Raw genomic sequence first — 20,672 nt, forward strand, 5'->3', positions numbered from 1 at the left:
CATATGAAGAAAGTCTTTATATTATTTATTCTTTTATTTATCACTAAAAAATGAATATATTCAGATATAAATTGTTGCAATAAGAAGATAAACAGTGTTTATTTAACGATATTCCTATATGTGAAAACATTGAGCTGTAAACAATATTTTGAAAGAAATCAAAAAATTTACATTCTCTCTATTAAGTATACAAATTTTAATAAAAAATTTGAAGGTGAATATAATTAGTATTTACTGTAACTAAACGCTGGAGACAAGAAATATGTAATAGACATATTTTAATATTTATACGAGATAATTCATAATTGCGTAATTAGTATTAAATATTCATCTTCCAATTCAATTAAGAATATAAGAAAATAATAATTTGAACATTATTCCAATAACGTACATTTAATTTAGCTCTTATTATACATCATTATATTATTTTACATATGATATCTAAGAATGTTTTACAATTTCACACAGAAAAGTATGCTATAATGAACTGACTAGACAAGAAGTAGAGTTTTATTATAACGTGTAAAAGATATCTATGTAATACAGATGTACATTGAAAACAATGCACATTAGTAATGATATAAATACTTTTTACACATAAGTATAAATTAGTTCATGTAGCTAATAAAAACTTTCAATTAAAATAAAATTAAAACAAAATGTGAATAAGTTATTTAAAATGCACACAAAATAACAAATATTATTAGTTAAATATATGCAATTTTTATGATAAAAAGATACTTATTGTCAATTAACACATATATAGTTATACTTAATATCAGAATGGTTGTTATTGTACATAATTCTCTTCAATGATTTAAGTTAAAAATAAATGCTAACAAAAAATACATTGAAAACCATTGTCATTGGAGAAATAAACAATGATTTAACATTATCGTTTCTAACAATATCTGACAAATATTTTTGTAAAACACCTAATTTACGGATACCTTTTATCGGTTATGCATTCCTGTCGTTTTCCAAGAACATATATTTAGAAATCTCCAAAGTTGTATTACTTAATTCTCGCCTCCAACATTTTGTTACTTTATTTCACCCGTATCGCTTGAGGAGAAAAAATGCTGAAAAATGTCACGTGCAATATTATATATTTAGAATAATACATTCAACGATACTTCATATTCAACGCTAATATAATTTTCATATTTAATAGCTATAACAACTATCAATACTTTTCTTTATTTTCTATACAGTTTACTATTTCTTACTAGTTCTCGGACTCGGGCTTGAGATACATTGAACATTTGTTTATTTACTGTAACTTGTATCATATTTATGACATACAATATATGTGCCTTGTACGTTATATAACATAATACCTTAATAAAATTATTTAAAACAGTTCACAATTAATTCACAGTTTGTATATCGTTTTGAATAGTGTAAGGGATTTATCTTTCTTTAGACAGTTGTTTACAAGATACTACATAATCTTGGCTTTACTTTTTTACTTTGATCTTTATCAAGAGTGCGTGCATAGCACAAGAACTTCATATCAGTACTATCAGAGTACATAATTTCGACGTATCTAGAGCCCGAGGGAAATTCCCCCTAATCTTCCGAACGCTGGAAATACCTAGTTTCAATGCGTTTGCAGAGATGCACTAGCAGTGGATAGCTCTGGACAATATTTGCAAGTTTGTTACCAGGTAGCGGTGTTGTGACTATTGTAAAAATATGTCCAAAGACTAGGGCATCCAATTCATTAGGTGTCCTAAATATAATTAAATAAAAATATTGTCAAATATAAATTTCATGTATTTAAACTATGGCAACAAATGCACTGTTACAAGGATTCAGGGATTTAAAAGGAGAATTTCGAAAGAATCTTCTGAAAGTGGTGGTAATGCTTCAATTGATTCAGAATAATTCCATAGAGTTTCTTTGGAAGAAGATGCACAGATTTCAAAATCATAAACAGGAGGTTCAAGCAAACAGTTATTTAGGTAATTTCGTCCAATTCTTGATGCATGTTCAAGAAGTTTAGGAAAATCTTGTATAGCTGCAGCAATCTCTTGAACAGTAGGTGGGAGAGAAGGAGTGATTGAAGACAGGGAATATATGTGACCACATACAAGAGCATCTACTTCAGTAGGTCTTTTCAAAAATCAAAACATCAGTAATATTAAACAAAAAGCACAGTACATTTTAGTAAAGAAATAAAGTATTTATAGCAATCTAAATTAATAACTTATACTTACTTCTCTCCAGAAAAATAATCACTACCCTCCAATCTTTCAGACAATGCTGTACAGCAATTTTGAACCTCCTTACATACTTCTTCTATAGTTTTATTATACCAGCCAAGTACATTGAGTTTCTTTATCACTTCCTTTCTTTTTTGCCAATTTAAAAAGTGATTTAATGGCCATGGATATACACTTCCATGTCTTACTTTAGTTACTTCATTCAAAGTTGGTTCATCAACCCAACAGATATATAGCTCAGCATTTACAAAAACATTATTCACTAATGACATATAAGCCCTCATGTCTGCTTTGCAAGTTGCAGATAAATGGTCTGATAAACTTCTGCCTTTATTTCCTATGAATGATACGATATTGTCAAATTCAGATATTAAAAATGCCCCACATTTAATAAATGGTACGCGGCCAGATGGGGACATATATTCTGCATTGCTTCTTGGTTCTATTTGAAAATCAAGGCCACACATTTTAAGGAAAGCTTGTACGGCTAAACAATTTGCATTGTCAGGTAATAATATTTGTTCAACTTCATATGGTTGATACAAAGTAATTGGCTGAGGCCATGGCTCTTGTGCTAAAGAAAAGAGTATTAATTAGGATTTCTAAACAATAATACTAAGGTTTTGCATAACTATGAGACAAACAATGATGAAACTAAAAAAAGCTTTACAAAAGAAATATAGTATCTTTTATGTGAAAATTTAGCCATTATTTAAAGGCGCATAAAAAAGAAGTGAATAAATAAGGTAAATTTGAGAGACAAGGTTAAGTTTCATGGCAGCCAGAACTTAAACGCGAAGAATGTATTGAAATAAAGTTTTAATAGTTACCTTCCAATTCTAGAGTGATAGAATCTGCTAACAGGGGACAAGGCATTCTATCTGGTAAGTGTAATACTAATAACAACGTGGAATTTAATTACTTTGCCCTACTCTGAGCTACATCAAATGTCAAAACAAGGAAAATCGGCGAAGGCAATATCGATTCTTTTTCATAATAAAAATTAATGCAGTAAAATAGTTATAATATAATATTATATTCTTCTTAAAGTAATTACATCATAATTAAATAGCCATTAAATAAAGTATATGTATTAAATATTTATGTAATTATGTTATATGTTTACCTTAATGCTTATTACTTTTTAATTGAGTTATATTACATACATAATTAATTGTTGTACACTATATGTTTATTAAATAATGTTACATAATGGTAAAAACAAATAATCGTAAATCCATAATAATAATTATAATTACATATAAACAAATAAGATTGACTAATTTGTAACATAGTTCAAAACGAAAATGTATATAGTATTAAATATATATAGATAAGTGATATTTAATTAATTGAAATACTATTACTTGCAAATGTATACATATATTTAAAATAATATATTCCTAATTTCTTTAAATGAGAACTAAACAATTTATATCAGAGATAATACTATACAAGTATATATAGTAAATTAAATATATCATAAAAAATTCATTAATAACATAATGGAAAGAGAATATTAGAATTGTACTTTTTTAGCTGTGTCAAATTAATTACGATAATTTCTTGAAAAAGAATTGATTTGAAATTGTGAACACTACAAATATTCCCGCGTCGGAAGCGATTCGTGATTGCGCGAAAGTACATGCGCGATAAACAGCAGTCTCCTTCTCTTTTAAACACAGCAAGATGTCGAAGAGAGGTAAGTTGTTTTTCCAAATCCAACGAAAATTCAACGAAATCCATCAAAATATTAGCTATTAACTCAAAAAGAAATAAACAAATATCAAACAAATGCTTGTAATATACAGGTGGAAAAATAATTTTTCGCTAATAGTAACAGAACTTGGATAAGTCGATGATTGTATTGGAGAAAAATATTGCGTTAGACATGCACATGAACAGCAAGGACTAAAATGGAATTATTATTTTTTAAGGACGTGGTGGTTCTGCCGGAGCAAAATTTAGGATATCACTGGGCTTACCAGTTGGCGCAGTCATAAATTGTGCCGATAATACTGGTAAGTATTTGGAAAATGCTATAAAAATAAAGCTTAACCTAAAAAAACTGGCTATGTTCTGAACAAAAGCAACACATGATTAACAGTTGTCACTCGCATTTCTTGATTATTTCTTATAGATTTAATTTTACCTTGATTATAATAAACGATTAATTTAGTAATACTAAAGCTCTTTATTATAATAGTTTAGTAAACAAATTTCTGAAATTTAACTTAAAATGAACATTATCAAATATCATTATATGAATAAATATTAATAGTTAAATTGCATATTGAAGCGAAAAAGTATTATTAAAGTTATTATTTAACACCATTAACAGAAGTGTGTTAAATTGAAATAATTATAAATTGAGAAGACCAACAAATCTATGAAATATGAATTATCCATTTATGCAATTTAACAATTTCAACCAATATATCGTGTACCTTTGCTATTTGATTAAATTGAAGTTTTTCCATAAAAGTCTCTGAATTTTATTAGATTGAATTTGTAATATAAAGGTTTTTTTTTATAGGTGCCAAAAATTTGTATGTCATCGCAGTTCAAGGTATTAAAGGCAGGCTAAATCGTTTACCAGCTGCAGGATCAGGTGATATGATAGTTGCTACTGTCAAAAAGGGAAAACCTGAACTTAGGAAAAAAGGTAATTGGAACCATTTTGTAATTCAGTATTCTTCTCAAAGAATATATACATTAGTATTTCTATTATTTTTATTATTCATTTAATGTTAAAGTAGTAACTCTTTTGTATAGAAAGAACTTCTCAAAATTAATTATATAGAATTCTTGTCCTTTATTATTTAATTATTAATTAATTTATACAATTATCAAGAGATACAAATACAGTCATTTTATACTTCTTTTGCGATGATTAAGAGAAAGTATATAATTTGTATGATTAAATAGGGCCAAGTAACAATATTGATAACGTTTTTAAATTGCTTTTTTGTAGTTATGCCTGCAGTCATAATACGGCAACGAAAACCGTTTAGAAGGAAAGACGGAGTTTTTATATATTTTGAAGACAATGCAGGGGTCATTGTCAATAACAAGGGAGAAATGAAAGGGTCAGCTATCACGGGACCCGTCGCAAAAGAATGTGCAGATTTGTGGCCGAGGATAGCATCCAACGCCAGCAGTATAGCGTAAACATTATGTAAAAATTTATTGCCCTTAATAAAGTAAATTTGAGCATTTTCTTGTCATATTGTGTTGTGCTGTATACAACCGTGTTATACACCCGTTAACGAAGCACTTGCACTGTACATTTGCCTTGGAGAACTGATAACAATTTTTGATTCAATTTCAGTACCGTTTCTATTTGCTAAAAGTGTAAGAATATTGTTAATAAATAATACGTACATACATATTACATTATATAAATACGAACATTACCTTGAATTTGCTGAAAGTAACTTGTTTTCTCTTTTTGAAATTTTACGGAAATTTTCGATCTAAGATAGATATTAAAATCACAACTGCTGGGCTTCCATGTATATCAGCAAATCTTCTAATAGATTGAGTTTTTCATCAGGAGCATTTTTACACTCTCTAGCAACATGCATTAAATTAACCTGAGAAACACAAGATTTATAAATGCCACATTATAATATAAAAAATAATATTGCTATTAAATAATTCATAATTTTAAAACATACACAGATTAACTTACCTGAGCATTATTCAATTCTTTCATATCCCGATTATTTTCTCTTAAGACATCACAAACTACAATAAATTCTGCTTCCCTATAACCACCAAAAAATTTTTCTCTAATTACTTGGGTTACAGCCATGGCAGACCTTCTTTTTGGTACCTATAATAATCATAAGAAATATTTTATATTTTCAAATATATTTAACTATAGTATTATATAATACATTTCAGTAATATAAAATTATAAGATTTAATACTAACATGACAATTTTCTATATCCCAAAATACACCAATGGGTGGAAGATACGTTGGTAAAGATGAAAAATTAACTGGACTATCATGATGTGAGAAACGATGATATTTATAGTGACTTAATAATGGAGAAACAGATGCTGCATTTTCAACTGTAACACTATTATTGCTACTATTTAGGTCACATAATGATTGAGATATGCTCCTTTCTATTAGCCTTTCATTTAGACCTTCTGTCTTATTTTGGTCATTTGTACAAAGTGCATAGTAATCTGCATTACCTTGGTCTGCCATGTGGTTTAAAGAATAAATAGAAGCAATATTTTATTAATATATAATTACGTGTGATAGGGAAATAAAGCCTAATAATGGCAAGAGAATGAAGAGAGAATGAATATTAACAAAATTTATAAATATCACTACTATATTTTGTGTTGTTAATAATGTATTAGTATTATTATTATGAACATCATCAAATAATATTAAAAAATTGCACAGATAATATTCAATATATGATATAATATACAAACAATCGTATGTTACCTAAAACATTAATCCATCACATAGTTTAAAAAATTGTTGTCGGCTTGTACGGGCATACAGGACGTGGCCAAACGTAAGATAAACGAAATTTCTTAAAAAGTTCTAGAAAAACTACAAAACAATCGGCAAATTAAAATCACAAACGACACATATATCGTATCGACTCTTGAATAAAATTAGTACCACAAACAGGAAGCAAACATCGATCAAAGTAACATTCAACTATCCAATTCGCTACCTCTCCCGCTTCTTACGCAGTGCACAATGCATGTTGCAAGCTCAGATAGTAACTTTACGTTTTTAAGTCACTAGCTGAATTTGTCTAACAAACTTCTGCCTTTATTTCCTATGAATGATACGATATTGTGAAATTCAGATATTAGAAATGACCCACATTTAATAAATGGTACGCGGCCAGATGGGGCATATATTCTGCATTGCTTCTTGATTCTATTTGAAAATCAAGGCCACAGATTTTAAGGAAAGCTTGTACGGCTAAACAATTTGCATCATCAAGTAATAATATTTGTTCAACTTCATATGGTCAGTTTGCTGGAGAGTGGCGAGGCGTGCAGACGTGTGTCTAGTGCCCTGTGTAGTTCACAAAACAACACGTGACACCCATCTGTCGAAAGCGAATCTAACAAACCTAGCTGAGTGTTCGCACAGCTTCTCGACTAGTTTTTTCATATTGAATTAACTAGATCAACGATGGCCCAATCATTCCAAACGGGCTCTACGGAGCTCAGTCACAACAACGCCGCTCTTCCTCCCCCGTGGCAAAGGGGCATTACAACCCTCTTTGCAAACGACCCGCACACGAAAAAACGCAAGCTGGAAGCTATCAGGACTAATGTGAGCAAAAGACAAACCAACCCACCAGCTAGCCAAGTGACCACCCACAACAGGTTCGCGATACTGGAAGTTGATGACGCTATGGACACAACCGTAGCGGTAAATACACAACATACACAAAAAAACCCCCCTCTCCCGCCAATCTTCATTGACGATGTCATTGACATTCAATCAATGACAAAAACAATCCAAAAAGAAATCAGTAAGGAGGAATATAAATTGAAAATCAGCAACAACAGTGTAAAAATCCTGCCGACCAACCCAGACGCCTACAGAAAATTAACGAAGTTGTTAAAAACCCTGAATGCCAACTTCCACACTTACCAGCTCAAGCAAGAAAGACCATTTCTTGTGGTGCTACGCAACATCCACCACTCAGCCGATCTAGACGAACTAAAGTTCGAACTGTTAAAGCACGGCCACGAAGTAACTAACATCAGCAACATAAGACATAGAATCACAAAAAACCCACTATCGCTATTTTTCATAGATATAAAACAAAAAAAAAAAAACAAAGAAATCTACAACGTCAACCGGCTGATGAACTCTACAGTTAAGATCGAACCACCTCTTGTAAAGAAAGAGATAGTACAATGCAAAAGGTGCCAAAGGTACGGCCACACGCAGAAATACTGCAACCATAATTTCGTGCGTAAAATGTGCAGGTAGACACCCCACTGACCAATGCACTAAATCCCCAGAAACCCCCGCGAAGTGCATCCACTGTCAAGGAGAGCATCCTGCGAATTACAAAGGATGCTTAGCCTATAAAACACTACACAATAATAAGTACCCAAAACTCAGATCCAAGGAGATAACCAAACAAGAACCTAGACCCCAAAAATTCACCACACCATCAATGTTCTATGCCTAGGCAGCACAAGGAAACATAAACAACTCGAAAACCCACAGTGGACACTCAGAGAATAGTGTTCCCACCCCACAAAACACAAACAACTTCACCAGACTCGAAAAACTAATCGAGAAACAAACAGAGCAAATTAACAACTTGCTGTCACTACTTATACTCTTCATGGATAAATTAATACGCACAGAAGCAAAAAAAAACCAATGCGTATAGCTCTGTGGAACGCCAACGGTCTAGCTCAGCACAAATTTGAACTCTTCTTAAAACAACAGCAAATCGACGTAATGCTCATATCTGAAGCCCACTTCACCGACAAAAACTACCTCAAAATACACGGCTACAACTTCTACCATACCCAACACCCCAGTGGAAAGGCATACGACGGCACCGGAATCATCATCAAATCCAGCATTAAGCATTACGAGCTTCCATTATTCCAGAAAGACTACCTTCAAGCCACAAGCGTAGCAATAGAAGACTGCCATGGTACAATCATCACCTCAGCAGTATACTGCCCTCCCAGACACTCGATTGCTAAAAAGAACTTCGACAGCCTCCTTGACGTCCTAGGCAATAGATTCATAGCTGGAGGAGACTATAACGCCAAACATACCCAATGGGGCAGCAGACTTGTCACAGCAAGAGGCAAAAACCTCTTGAAAAGCATAACCACCAACAATCTCAACTACCTCACCACATATGAACTCACATACTGGCCCACTGACACTAACAATTCACTATGACACTATCCCCGATTTACTCGACTTCTTCATAACCAAAAGTATCTCGCCTAGATATGTCCAAATCAACTCCTCGGCTGAACTCTCTTCCGACCACTCCCCCGTAATAGCAACAGTCGGTTCAGCAATAATCGAGAACCCACCTAATGGCCTTATTCACAACCAACTCACCAACTGGCAGCTCTTTAGAGAAGTCTTTAACAATCAATTCTCGTTGAGAATTTTCAGTAACTTCATTTGGCGTGATATAATGACATGGCTTATAATAGTTTTATATTGTTGGTTCTAGTAGGATCTAAGGATTTAATCTAAAGGGTATTTTCTTTTTAGTCTGCGGATCTGGTCCGTCGTGTCAAGTAGTTGGGTGACTAATGGGTTGTGGTGGTTGTTGACTCTTGCGTTATATTTGCTTCTGGACTTGTATATTTCATCTTTCACTATGGGTATCTTGAGGTCGCGGTGGACTGTTTCGTTGGTAACATACCAGGGTGCATTTATTAGGGATCTTAGCGTTTTCGATTGAAAGCGTTGGAGTATTTCAATGTTGGAATTACTTGCTGTTCCCTATAATTGGATTCCGTAGGTCCAGACAGGTTTTATTACGGTCTTATAGAGCGTAATTTTGTTCTGCGTGCTTAGGTTGGAACGACAGCCAATGAGCCAATAAAATTTTTTGAGTTTGTCCCTGAGTTGTTTCGATTTGTCTACGATATGTTGTTTCCAACTTAATGTCCAACATGTCCAGAGTCATGTCCAGATATCTGACTGTGTCCTTGTTAGGAACCGTTATATTGTTAATGGAGACCTGTGGGCAGGTTTGTTTTCGCAGCGTGAAGGTTACATGTGTTGACTTTTTTTCATTAATTTTGAAGTCCCATTTATGGAACCACTTTTCCATTGAGTCGAGATCTCGCTGGAGAGTGGATGAGGCTATTATCGGGTTGGCGTGGGATACTAATAACGCTGTGTCGTCGGCAAATGTTGCTATGGTTATTTCTGTCGATATTGGTAAATCGGCAGTGTAGATGGAGAACAGAAGGGGTCCGAGAACACTGCCTTGGGGTATGCCCGCTTCTATTGGGAAAGTTGTGGTAATGGCGTCTACGTATTTAACAATGAATTGCCTTTTGGTTAGGTAGGACTTTAGGGTGGAGTAGTAAGTGTGTGGTAGGACTTTTTTAAGTTTGTAAAGAAGCCCTTCATGCCATACTTTGTCGAATGCCTGTTGAATATCAAGGAATATCGCTGAACAGTATTTTTTCTTTTCGAGGGTTTGGCTGATATTGTATGTTATTCGGTGGATTTGCTTTATTGTGGAATGCTGCTTCCGAAAACCGAATTGATGATCTGGCAGAGTTTTCAGATCCTCTAGGAGTGCAAGGAGTCGATTCGTTAGCAACTTTTCGAATAGTTTTGACAAAGTGGGTAGAAAACTAATTGGGCGATAGGAGCTAGTTTCGTGTATTGGTTTTCTGGGTTTTGGGATGAGCGTAATTTGTGACGTTCTCCAGGTTTTGGGATAGTATTCAAGGCGAAGAAGTGCGTTGAAGATTGAAGAAATGAGTGCAATCCCTTTTACGGGTAGTTCCTTAATTGCTTTATTACTTATTTGATCATGTCCCGGTGCTTTCCCGGGGTAGAGACGATAGATTAATTCAATAACCTCTAGAGAAGTGAAAGGTTTAAAGGAGACATTTGGAAGGGAGAATGCAGGTATTCTGTTATTTCCGGAGCGGTATTGGAGGAATGAGGTTTAAAAACGTTGGATAGGTAGTTGGCGAACAGGTTAGCTTTTTCTATAGGGCTTCGTGCCCATCCGCCTTGCGGACAGCGAATTGGAGGGATTATTTGCGGGGGACGCGTGAGTTTCCTGGAAGTCATTTTTGTATTTTTTAATGATTTTGGTTAACTTCCTGGTTGCGTTGTTTAGTTTGCGTTTGTCGTCCGGTGTTCTATGGGTTTGCCATACTCTTCTTAGTCTTCGTTTTTCTGTGATTTTGTTTAATATGTAATGGGGATATTCGTGTTTGCTGATAGAAGTCTTAGTAGGTGTTGAGGAGCGGATAGCGTTTATTATGCTCGTGTTTAAGTATTCTGTGGCTGTTTCGATATCTTCCTTTGTTTTTAGTGAGATTGAGGCAGAGGTTGAGTGATTAAACACTTCTCTAAAGAGCTGCCAGTTGGTGAGTTGGTTGTGAATAAGGCCATTAGGTGGATTCTCGATTATTGCTGAACCGACTGTTGCTATTACGGGGGAGTGGTTGGAAGAGAGTTCAGCCGAGGAGTTGATTTGGACATATCTAGGCGAGATACTTTTGGTTATGAAGAAGTCGAGTAAATCGGGGATAGTGTCATAGTGAATTGTTAGTGTCAGTGGGCCAGTATGTGAGTTCATATGTGGTGAGGTAGTTGAGATTGTTGGTGGTTATGCTTTTCAAGAGGTTTTTGCCTCTTGCTGTGACAAGTCTGCTGCCCCATTGGGTATGTTTGGCGTTATAGTCTCCTCCAGCTATGAATCTATTGCCTAGGACGTCAAGGAGGCTGTCGAAGTTCTTTTTAGCAATCGAGTGTCTGGGAGGGCAGTATACTGCTGAGGTGATGATTGTACCATGGCAGTCTTCTATTGCTACGCTTGTGGCTTGAAGGTAGTCTTTCTGGAATAATGGAAGCTCGTAATGCTTAATGCTGGATTTGATGATGATTCCGGTGCCGTCGTATGCCTTTCCACTGGGGTGTTGGGTATGGTAGAAGTTGTAGCCGTGTATTTTGAGGTAGTTTTTGTCGGTGAAGTGGGCTTCAGATATGAGCATTACGTCGATTTGCTGTTGTTTTAAGAAGAGTTCAAATTTGTGCTGAGCTAGACCGTCACCAGCAAACTGACTAGCAAACTCGCAGCCAGAACTTAAACGCGAAGAATGTATTGAAATAAAGTTTTAATAGTTACCTTCCAATTCTAGAGTGATAGAATCTGCTAACAGGGGACAAGGCATTTTATCTGGTAAGTGTAATACTAATAACAACGTGGAATTTAATTACTTTGCCCTACTCTGAGCTACATCAAATGACAAAACAAGGAAAATCGGCGAAGGCAATATCGATTCTTTTTCATAATAAAAATTAATGCAGTAAAATAGTTATAATATAATATTATATTCTTCTTAAAGTAATTACATCATAATTAAATAGCCATTAAATAAAGTATATGTATTAAATATTTATGTAATTATGTTATATGTTTACCTTAATGCTTATTACTTTTTAATTGAGTTATATTACATACATAATTAATTGTTGTACACTATATGTTTATTAAATAATGTTACATAATGGTAAAAACAAATAATCGTAAATCCATAATAATAATTATAATTACATATAAACAAATAAGATTGACTAATTTGTAACATAGTTCAAAACGAAAATGTATATAGTATTAAATATATATAGATAAGTGATATTTAATTAATTGAAATACTACTACTTGTAAATGTATACATATATTTAAAATAAAATATTCCTAATTTCTTTAAATGAGAACTAAACAATTTATATCAGAGATAATACTATACAAGTATATATAGTAAATTAAATATATCATAAAAAATTCATTAATAACATAATGGAAAGAGAATATTAGAATTGTACTTTTTTAGCTGTGTCAAATTAATTACGATAATTTCTTGAAAAAGAATTGATTTGAAATTGTGAACACTACAAATATTCCCGCGTCGGAAGCGATTCGTGATTGCGCGAAAGTACATGCGCGATAAACAGCAGTCTCCTTCTCTTTTAAACACAGCAAGATGTCGAAGAGAGGTAAGTTGTTTTTCCAAATCCAACGAAAATCCAATGAAATCCATGAAAGTATTAGCTATTAACTCAAAAAGAAATTAACAAATATCAAACAAATGCTTATAATATACAGGTGGAAAAATAATTTTTCGCTAATGGTAACAGGACTTGGATAAATCGATGATTGTATTGGAGAAAAATATTGCGTTAGACATGCACATCAACAGTAAGGACTAATATGGAATTATTATTTTTTAAGGACGTGGTGGTTCTGCCGGAGCAAAATTTAGGATATCACTGGGCTTACCAGTTGGCGCAGTCATAAATTGTGCCGATAATACTGGTAAGTGTTTGGAAAATGCTATAAAAATAAAGCTTAACCTAAAAAAAAACTGGCTATGTTCTGAACAAAAGCAACACATGATTAACGGTTGTCACTCGCATTTCTTGATTATTTCTTACAGATTTAATTTTACCTTGAATATAATAAACGATTAATTTAGTAATACTAAAGCTCTTTATTATAGTAGTTTAGTAAACAAATTTCTGAAATTTAACTTAAAATGAACATTATCAAATATCATTATATGAATAAATATTAGTAGTTAAATTGCTTATTGAAGCAAAAAAGTATTGTTAAAGTTATTATTTAACACCATTAACAGAAGTGTGTTAAATTGAAATAATTATAAATTGAGAAGACCAACAATTCTATGAAATATGAATTATCCATTTATGCAATTTAACAATTTCAACCAATATATCGTGTACCTTTGCTATTTGATTAAATTGAAGTTTTTCCACAAAAGTCTCTGAATTTTATTAGATTGAATTTGTAATATAAAGGTTTTTTTTATAGGTGCCAAAAATTTGTATGTCATCGCAGTTCAAGGTATTAAAGGCAGGCTAAATCGTTTACCAGCTGCAGGATCAGGTGATATGATAGTTGCTACTGTCAAAAAGGGAAAACCTGAACTTAGGAAAAAAGGTAATTGGAACCATTTTGTAATTCAGTATTCTTCTCAAAGAATATATACATTAGTATTTCTATTATTTTTATTATTCATTTAATGTTAAAGTAGTAACTCTTTTGTATAGAAAGAACTTCTCAAAATTAATTATATAGAATTCTTGTCCTTTATTATTTAATTATTAATTAATTTATACAATTATCAAGAGATACAAATACAGTCATTTTATACTTCTTTTGCGATGATTAAGAGAAAGTATATAATTTGTATGATTAAATAGGGACAAGTAACAATATTGATAACGTTTTTAAATTACTTTTTTGTAGTTATGCCTGCAGTCATAATACGGCAACGAAAACCGTTTAGAAGGAAAGACGGAGTTTTTATATATTTTGAAGACAATGCAGGGGTCATTGTCAATAACAAGGGAGAAATGAAAGGGTCAGCTATCACGGGACCCGTCGCAAAAGAATGTGCAGATTTGTGGCCGAGGATAGCATCCAACGCCAGCAGTATAGCGTAAACATTCTGTAAAAATTTATTGCCCTTAATAAAGTAAATTTGAGCATTTTCTTGTCATATTGTGTTGTGCTGTATACAACCGTGTTATACACCCGTTAACGAAGCACTTGCACTGTACATTTGCCTTGGAGAAATGATAACAATTTTTGATTCAATTACAGTACCGTTTCTATTTGCTAAAAGTGTAAGAATATTGTTAATAAATAATACGTACATACATATTACGTTATATAAATACGAACATTACCTTGAATTTGCTGAAAGTAACTTGTTTTCTCTTTTTGAAATTTTACGGAAATTTTCGATCTAAGATAGATATTAAAATCACAACTGCTGGGCTTCCATGTATATCAGCAAATCTTCTAATAGATTGAGTTTTTCATCAGGAGCATCTTTACGCTCTCTAGCAACATGCATTAAATTAACCTGAGAAACACAAGATTTATAAATGCCACATTATAATATAAAAAATAATACTGCTATTAAATAATTCATAATTTTAAAACATACACAGATTAACTTACCTGAGCATTATTCAATTTGCGATTAGTTCCATTTGATTCCATCATATTCACTTTTATCGCTGCAGGATGAAACTTTGCGGACTACCACCACATATATGCGTTCTGCGTAAGGCATCAATTTGACTGAGAATATATGCGTTCAGCGAAAGCAACTAATACAACCAAGACACTCATATGTGTCATTTTATTTATCTTGTGGAGAATCTGTGCATATATGTGTCAAGAATTTGACATCTATAAACGAAAAGCGTATCTACGCAGAAATGTACGCACTTAACACGTTGACTGCCACGCGTGTTTTTAAAGAAATCTCCGTCAGGCCACGCGTGCAGCAATACTAAGCGTTCTCTGCTAGGTGTTCCCATCGATATTTTAATAATGCAAGTCGCTCATGTGGTGGTTTCAAGAATGATCTTTTGTTTCTTTTGTTCGCAACATTAAAACCACTGTTGTTGAATATAATGAAGAAAAGTGTGGTATAGATTATTCCGACCAAATGGTTTTTTATGCCACCACAATTAGAAAAAGAATCAAATGGTACAGAAAACTTGGCATTCAACTCCTTCTGGGAATTTCTGTTGTAAACGCTTTGACGGTTTACAAAATTGCAACAAGGAAGAATATAAATATTAGAATATTTAGATAATTATTAGTTGCAAGATTATTAGGGTTGTCTGAATATACAAAAAATCCTTGTCTTCGACGCAGTCAACATAATATCGCCGTTCGGAAAAATGATTGCGGAAGAAGCATTAGACGCGCATGCAAACTATGTTATGCAAATAAAAGACGTCGAATGGACCAAACAAAGGCACAAAAGAATTGGAAGAAAATAACAACTTATTGTTCAAATTGTCCCGACCAACCTCAGTTATGTATAGAATGCTTTAAAGTTTTACATTCTAAATAATTTTTTAATAAATCATTTTCGTATTACTTTTATAACAATTCAACAGTTTTATTATTATAGAATATCTTTTCAAATACCTACGACAATTCTTCGTAAGTAGTGAAATAAGCGACACGGGAATATGGGTTACGTGGCCTAACCAGGAATGCTTTGCTGACACCCGAATACGGGTGTCATGGCAGTCAACGTGTTAAATGACTACCGTCCCAGCAGTTCGGCCTCACGGTACGATTGACTTTGAATCTTTTCGTCCGAAAAGGGTTAAAATTCTCACGATCTGCTAACGCTGGAATTGATATGTCTTCGATGGTTTATATTACGCAAATGACTTAGATCTCCACTCAGGTAAATAATTTAATACCGAATATATCAAAATTTTTATAATAGAATGAATTGTATTTGTATTCTTTTGCATTAAAGTTAGCTTTTTACAAATGTACCACAATTTCATAATCCTATATACAAATACAATTATATGCAATTAATTTAATACAAAAAAATTAAATAATACGTGACACAAGATATACATTATATGTATAAAAAAATATTTTGTACATTTGGTTATCACTCTTTTCAAAAATTCTAAAAGTATTTTGAAAAGAAAATATGATTTTTCAATTACAATGAAATTAAAAGTCGGTGAGAAATTTCTCATACAATTTTTTATTTTCCCATTGCGTACAGATTTGAGTATGTAACGTGCTCCATTAAGCACTTGTAGCTGATGGTGCTGAGGTAGTAGCTTGTGCCTGTTCCTCACGAATACGGTCTTTTTTAAGTTGACCCATAAACGAAGCCTTATCAGCAGCAGTCTGGAAACGACCATGTCCAAATTTGGAGCTGGTATCGATGAATTTAAGATTGATCTTTTCCAACGCTGAACGTTTAGTGTGTACCAGTAAAGACTATAAAGAAATACATGTTTGTATTATAATTATATCAATTTGATATAAGATAATTATAATTCAGGTTACATATCAGTCCTATCATTAAATATCACTTTAATTTCATAAAAGTAAACTTGGCTCTATGAATTTCATCACGAAAATATTAATAAAATTACTAAAAAGAACCGGTCATAGTGTATTACCTTGCGCAATGTTATCACACGCTTTTTTGGTCCCATACAACAACCTTTTATCATAATGAAGTCATTATTCACTTCACCGTAGTGAGGGAAACCTCCCATAGGAGTGATAGTTTTTTCAGTAAGATCGTATTCTGTAGATGCGTTGTTCTTCACGATCTGAAAGATATTAAAAATTTATTCAAGTTTTTCATGACAGACAATAGAAATTTATAATAAATTAATATACATTACATGTTACTTGCTTTGGAGATCTAAAGTATCATGATCGACGGCTTTAGATACTATGACTACAAGTTATTCATGTACGCCTCTCATAAAGTTACCTTCGTAGAAAAAGAAAATAACATAGGGAAGAGGCACTATTCATCATAAAAAGTAGACACGTACCTTGCCATCCTTAGTGTGAATTCCTTGCCCAATTCTGTAGATTTTCTTGTTCATTTCTGTACGATGATGGTAACCCTTTTGACCAGCACGGGCAACAGTGAAAGAGACACGGCTTGGATGCCATGCTCCAATACAAGCAACTTTTCTTAGACCTTTGTGAGTCTTACGTGGCAACTTTTTTGTATGCCAACGTGATGTAACACCTGCACAGATTGTACATACATACGTATATTACATGCTATGTTCAACAAGAAGCTTCAAAAGAATAGAAGCGTAGCTTTTAGTATTAGAAGGATAACTTTTAGTATTAGTAAGGACTTCAGTAGGAAGGCAGCATGAAATATCTTCAAAACAATCAGATAAATCTTATCATGCTTTGTCATCATTTAGTCCATGTTCTTTAAACTACATATATAATTTTTAACCCTTTGCAGACTACCGCCAGATATATACGTTCTGTGTAAACCATCAATTTGGCCGAGGAACTCATATATGCGTTTGGCAAAGACAACTGATGGAACCGAACGATTCATGTGTCCCACGTAAACGCGTCGCTACGGTTAAAAAATTGATATCTCATATATGCGTATATATAAAAGACTCATAAATAAGTCAACTTATTTATTCTGTGGAGAATCTGTGCATGTACATGTTTAGAATTTGACATTTATGAACGAAAAGCGCATTTAAGTAGAAAGGTGCACTAGCAATTTTAAATGACTATCGCGGCAGCAGTTCGGTTCCCACGGTACGGTTAAACTTCCAACCGTCCCGTCCACAAAAGGTTAAAAATCACATAGAGAAATGAACTATATTAGAACTATATTGAACTATATTAGACATACCTTTGTATCCTTTTCCTTTCGTGACGCCAATCACATCTATCATTTCGTCTGGAGCAAAGACGTTATTGACAGGAACTGGTTTTTCTAAATGTTCACGAGCCCATTGAACTTTGTCTTCAATAGTTCCACCATTTAGTTGAATTTCCATTATATGGGCTTTCTTTTGACGTTGCCTCAACAATTTCATCTATAATTAATAACGATTTTAATAAATAGTATGTAAATGAAGATTTTACAATATATTATAAATAAACAATACATTTTATATAATAGAATTACCTGTGTGTGAGCAACAATTCGCACGACTTTGCAGTACTTAATAATCTTTGCAAAGTCACTTTCAATAGATTTACGGCCAAGATCATCTTGCCATTTCTTGGAAGCCTTTGTAAATGCCTTCTTTTTGCTCTTATACCTACACAAAAGTAACTATAATGGCTGTATTTTTGCTAACAAGTTAGGGGTAACCGCATCTGTAACGTGCCAGCCTCATCATAATGAGCGGAGACTGTACACACTTTGGATCAACCTTATCAAAAGATTTTTCCATTTCAAGGTTAAATCCAAATAAATGCTCTCATCGAAATGAGCGGAGAGCTGATTTCAGATTGATTTTAATATGCTCCATAACACTATGTAATAGATATTTAATATATGTTAACATAAAAGCATTACCAGTTTTTATAAAATCTTCTACGACAATCTTCCGACAAATGTTCCGCCCATACTGTAGTCAGGGCACGTAATCCATGTGGAGTTTCAATATACCCAACAACACCAACTACAATCATAGGTGGTGCTTCTAAAATGGTAACTGCTTCCACAATTTCTTTCTTATTTACCTCTAAATAAAGAAAGCAAAATATAAAATTAGATGTGTATTCATACAGGTACCATAAAAAGTTATTGTAATATAATAGAACTGTGCCAGGCATGGTTTGTCTCAATGATCATCACCCAATGGGTTCCAAAGAGGTTATGGAATATGCCGTGCCTCCCTGCTCTCTGCATTCGCAGGGCATAGAGTTGTTTTCCGACACTGCGGTTCAGACCATACTGCACAATATCAAGCAGCTCTTTTACCGCAACCAAAGTTGACCAACACATTTCTGCATTTATCAAACTAAGGTCATAGTGTCGGGCATGCAGTACTGTTTTACTAGTTGACTGCAGAGCAAAATTAGATTTAATTGGACATAGAGCAAGAAAAACCAAATATCTAATTGAAGAAACTAGCATTTACAGTCGAAAAAAAAAACAAAATTAATTAAAATTGGATATCTCAGGCATGAATATTGAAAAAAATATACATAAAGCCAGATTTCCATTGCATAAAGGCATTTTTAAGACTTCATAAAGACAAGCGATTTCTTCTCACATGCTGCTGCAGTCTTTTTTAAGGTTTATGGTTATATATAAAATAATCATGTATATTTTTATATAAATGTGTAACATATACAAAGCACGTGTAATATTTCTATTAATATGCTTGTTTGTACTTTTTTACGTAATCCTGTAGACTATTGAAATACGTGACAAAATTTTGTCTCTACTGTGCAACAAAATGGTGGAAATAGCGATCGCTTCTTAGTATAACAAATTCCCAACCAATTTACTAACAGGGGTAGTAGATATTATGTACAGTTCTAATCTATTGTATTTAAAGAAACAAATAAATTATATTAGAAAAATATTACTTACTTGATCCAGGACGATCAGCTTCCCTGACTACGTGAGTCATACCAGCTTTGTAACCAACAAAAGCCGTTAAATGTACAGGTTTGCTCGGATCATCTTTGGGGAAAGCCTTAACTTTACCACGATGACGTTGAGATCTTTTTTTGGGATAGAATCCCATAGATCCATGGCGGGGTGCACTAAATTTTCTGTGCGACTATAAAAGTCATATTTTTCATGTTAATTGAGCAATACATATAAATAAAAAAAAAAATACAATTAATTTATACATCAGACCGCCCTAGAGTTTATCCTCAAAATTTTTCAGCTTAATAACCATAAACATTTAAAAAATGTGATCATCATGAAACGTGATTAAAGTGAAACACGTGGCCGTTGTATGAGTAGCTTACTCTGATTACTTTATAAAACATTTTAACTAACTTTTATTACGAAAAATGTAACAATGCCACTGTTAAGATATTTTATGATAAAATAATTATGTTTCTTAAATTAATGTAAAACACAATGCTCAAATCTACTTATCTTTTACGAAGGATAATAACGTACAAACTTACCATCTCGACTGCAACGATGAAAATGGAAGAGTCACTTCCTAAAATTTTAGTTTTATACTTCTAGGACAAATAAGCTGTACCAACATTTTCACTAGAAAGGTAACTAGATGTGGAAATGTTTAAAAACTAGAAATATCAAATAATTTATTTACCTGTATTAAACTAGTAGATTTGAAATATTCTTTTTATGATGTTTTATCATATTTTTTTAT

At 33.0% G+C, this 20,672-nt stretch overlaps 4 protein-coding genes, 1 long non-coding RNA gene and 1 other non-coding gene across 7 annotated transcripts; 3 read left to right on the forward strand and 3 right to left on the reverse strand.

Annotated features, from left to right (window-relative positions):
* Nucleotides 1-67: 67 nt before the first annotated feature.
* On the reverse strand, nt 68-12,325 carry LOC126923532 (metaxin-2-like). Of its 2 annotated transcripts, none has more exons than XM_050737068.1 (4): nt 12,109-12,325; nt 2,223-2,802; nt 1,598-1,735; nt 68-1,082 (listed from the first exon to the last, which is right to left on the reverse strand). In XM_050737068.1, the coding sequence occupies exons 1-4, from the start codon at nt 12,152-12,154 to the stop codon at nt 1,049-1,051; spliced, it is 798 nt and encodes a 265-aa protein (XP_050593025.1). In that variant the 5' UTR covers nt 12,155-12,325; the 3' UTR covers nt 68-1,048. The 2 variants fall into 2 exon arrangements, with proteins under 2 accessions (XP_050593025.1, XP_050593026.1); XM_050737069.1 differs by lacking the exon at nt 12,109-12,325 and adding an exon at nt 3,059-3,209.
* Nucleotides 1,735-2,115, forward strand: LOC126923541 (uncharacterized). Its single transcript, XR_007713215.1, has 2 exons — nt 1,735-1,967; nt 2,045-2,115. It is a non-coding gene; the product is annotated as an uncharacterized LOC126923541 (long non-coding RNA).
* On the forward strand, nt 3,787-5,455 carry LOC126923538 (60S ribosomal protein L23). Its single transcript, XM_050737077.1, has 4 exons — nt 3,787-3,930; nt 4,166-4,249; nt 4,765-4,893; nt 5,203-5,455. The coding sequence occupies exons 1-4, from the start codon at nt 3,918-3,920 to the stop codon at nt 5,397-5,399; spliced, it is 423 nt and encodes a 140-aa protein (XP_050593034.1). The 5' UTR covers nt 3,787-3,917; the 3' UTR covers nt 5,400-5,455.
* LOC126923530 (60S ribosomal protein L3) lies at nt 5,641-20,579 on the reverse strand. The gene is made up of 9 exons (XM_050737065.1): nt 20,461-20,579; nt 19,907-20,099; nt 18,881-19,049; nt 18,485-18,620; nt 18,206-18,392; nt 17,361-17,563; nt 16,974-17,129; nt 14,974-16,788; nt 5,641-5,824 (listed from the first exon to the last, which is right to left on the reverse strand). Exons 1-8 carry the CDS (start codon nt 20,461-20,463, stop codon nt 16,591-16,593), a joined length of 1,245 nt encoding a protein of 414 aa, XP_050593022.1. The 5' UTR covers nt 20,464-20,579; the 3' UTR covers nt 5,641-5,824; nt 14,974-16,590.
* LOC126923537 (60S ribosomal protein L23) lies at nt 12,857-14,506 on the forward strand. The gene is made up of 4 exons (XM_050737076.1): nt 12,857-12,980; nt 13,216-13,299; nt 13,816-13,944; nt 14,254-14,506. Exons 1-4 carry the CDS (start codon nt 12,968-12,970, stop codon nt 14,448-14,450), a joined length of 423 nt encoding a protein of 140 aa, XP_050593033.1. The 5' UTR covers nt 12,857-12,967; the 3' UTR covers nt 14,451-14,506.
* LOC126923779 (small nucleolar RNA U43) lies at nt 20,170-20,248 on the reverse strand. Its single transcript, XR_007713314.1, has one exon. It is a non-coding gene; the product is annotated as a small nucleolar RNA U43 (small nucleolar RNA).
* Nucleotides 20,580-20,672: the final 93 nt, after the last annotated feature.

Source organism: Bombus affinis, chromosome 13 (genome assembly GCF_024516045.1).
Source record: "Bombus affinis isolate iyBomAffi1 chromosome 13, iyBomAffi1.2, whole genome shotgun sequence".
Lineage (NCBI taxonomy): Eukaryota > Metazoa > Arthropoda > Insecta > Hymenoptera > Apidae > Bombus > Bombus affinis.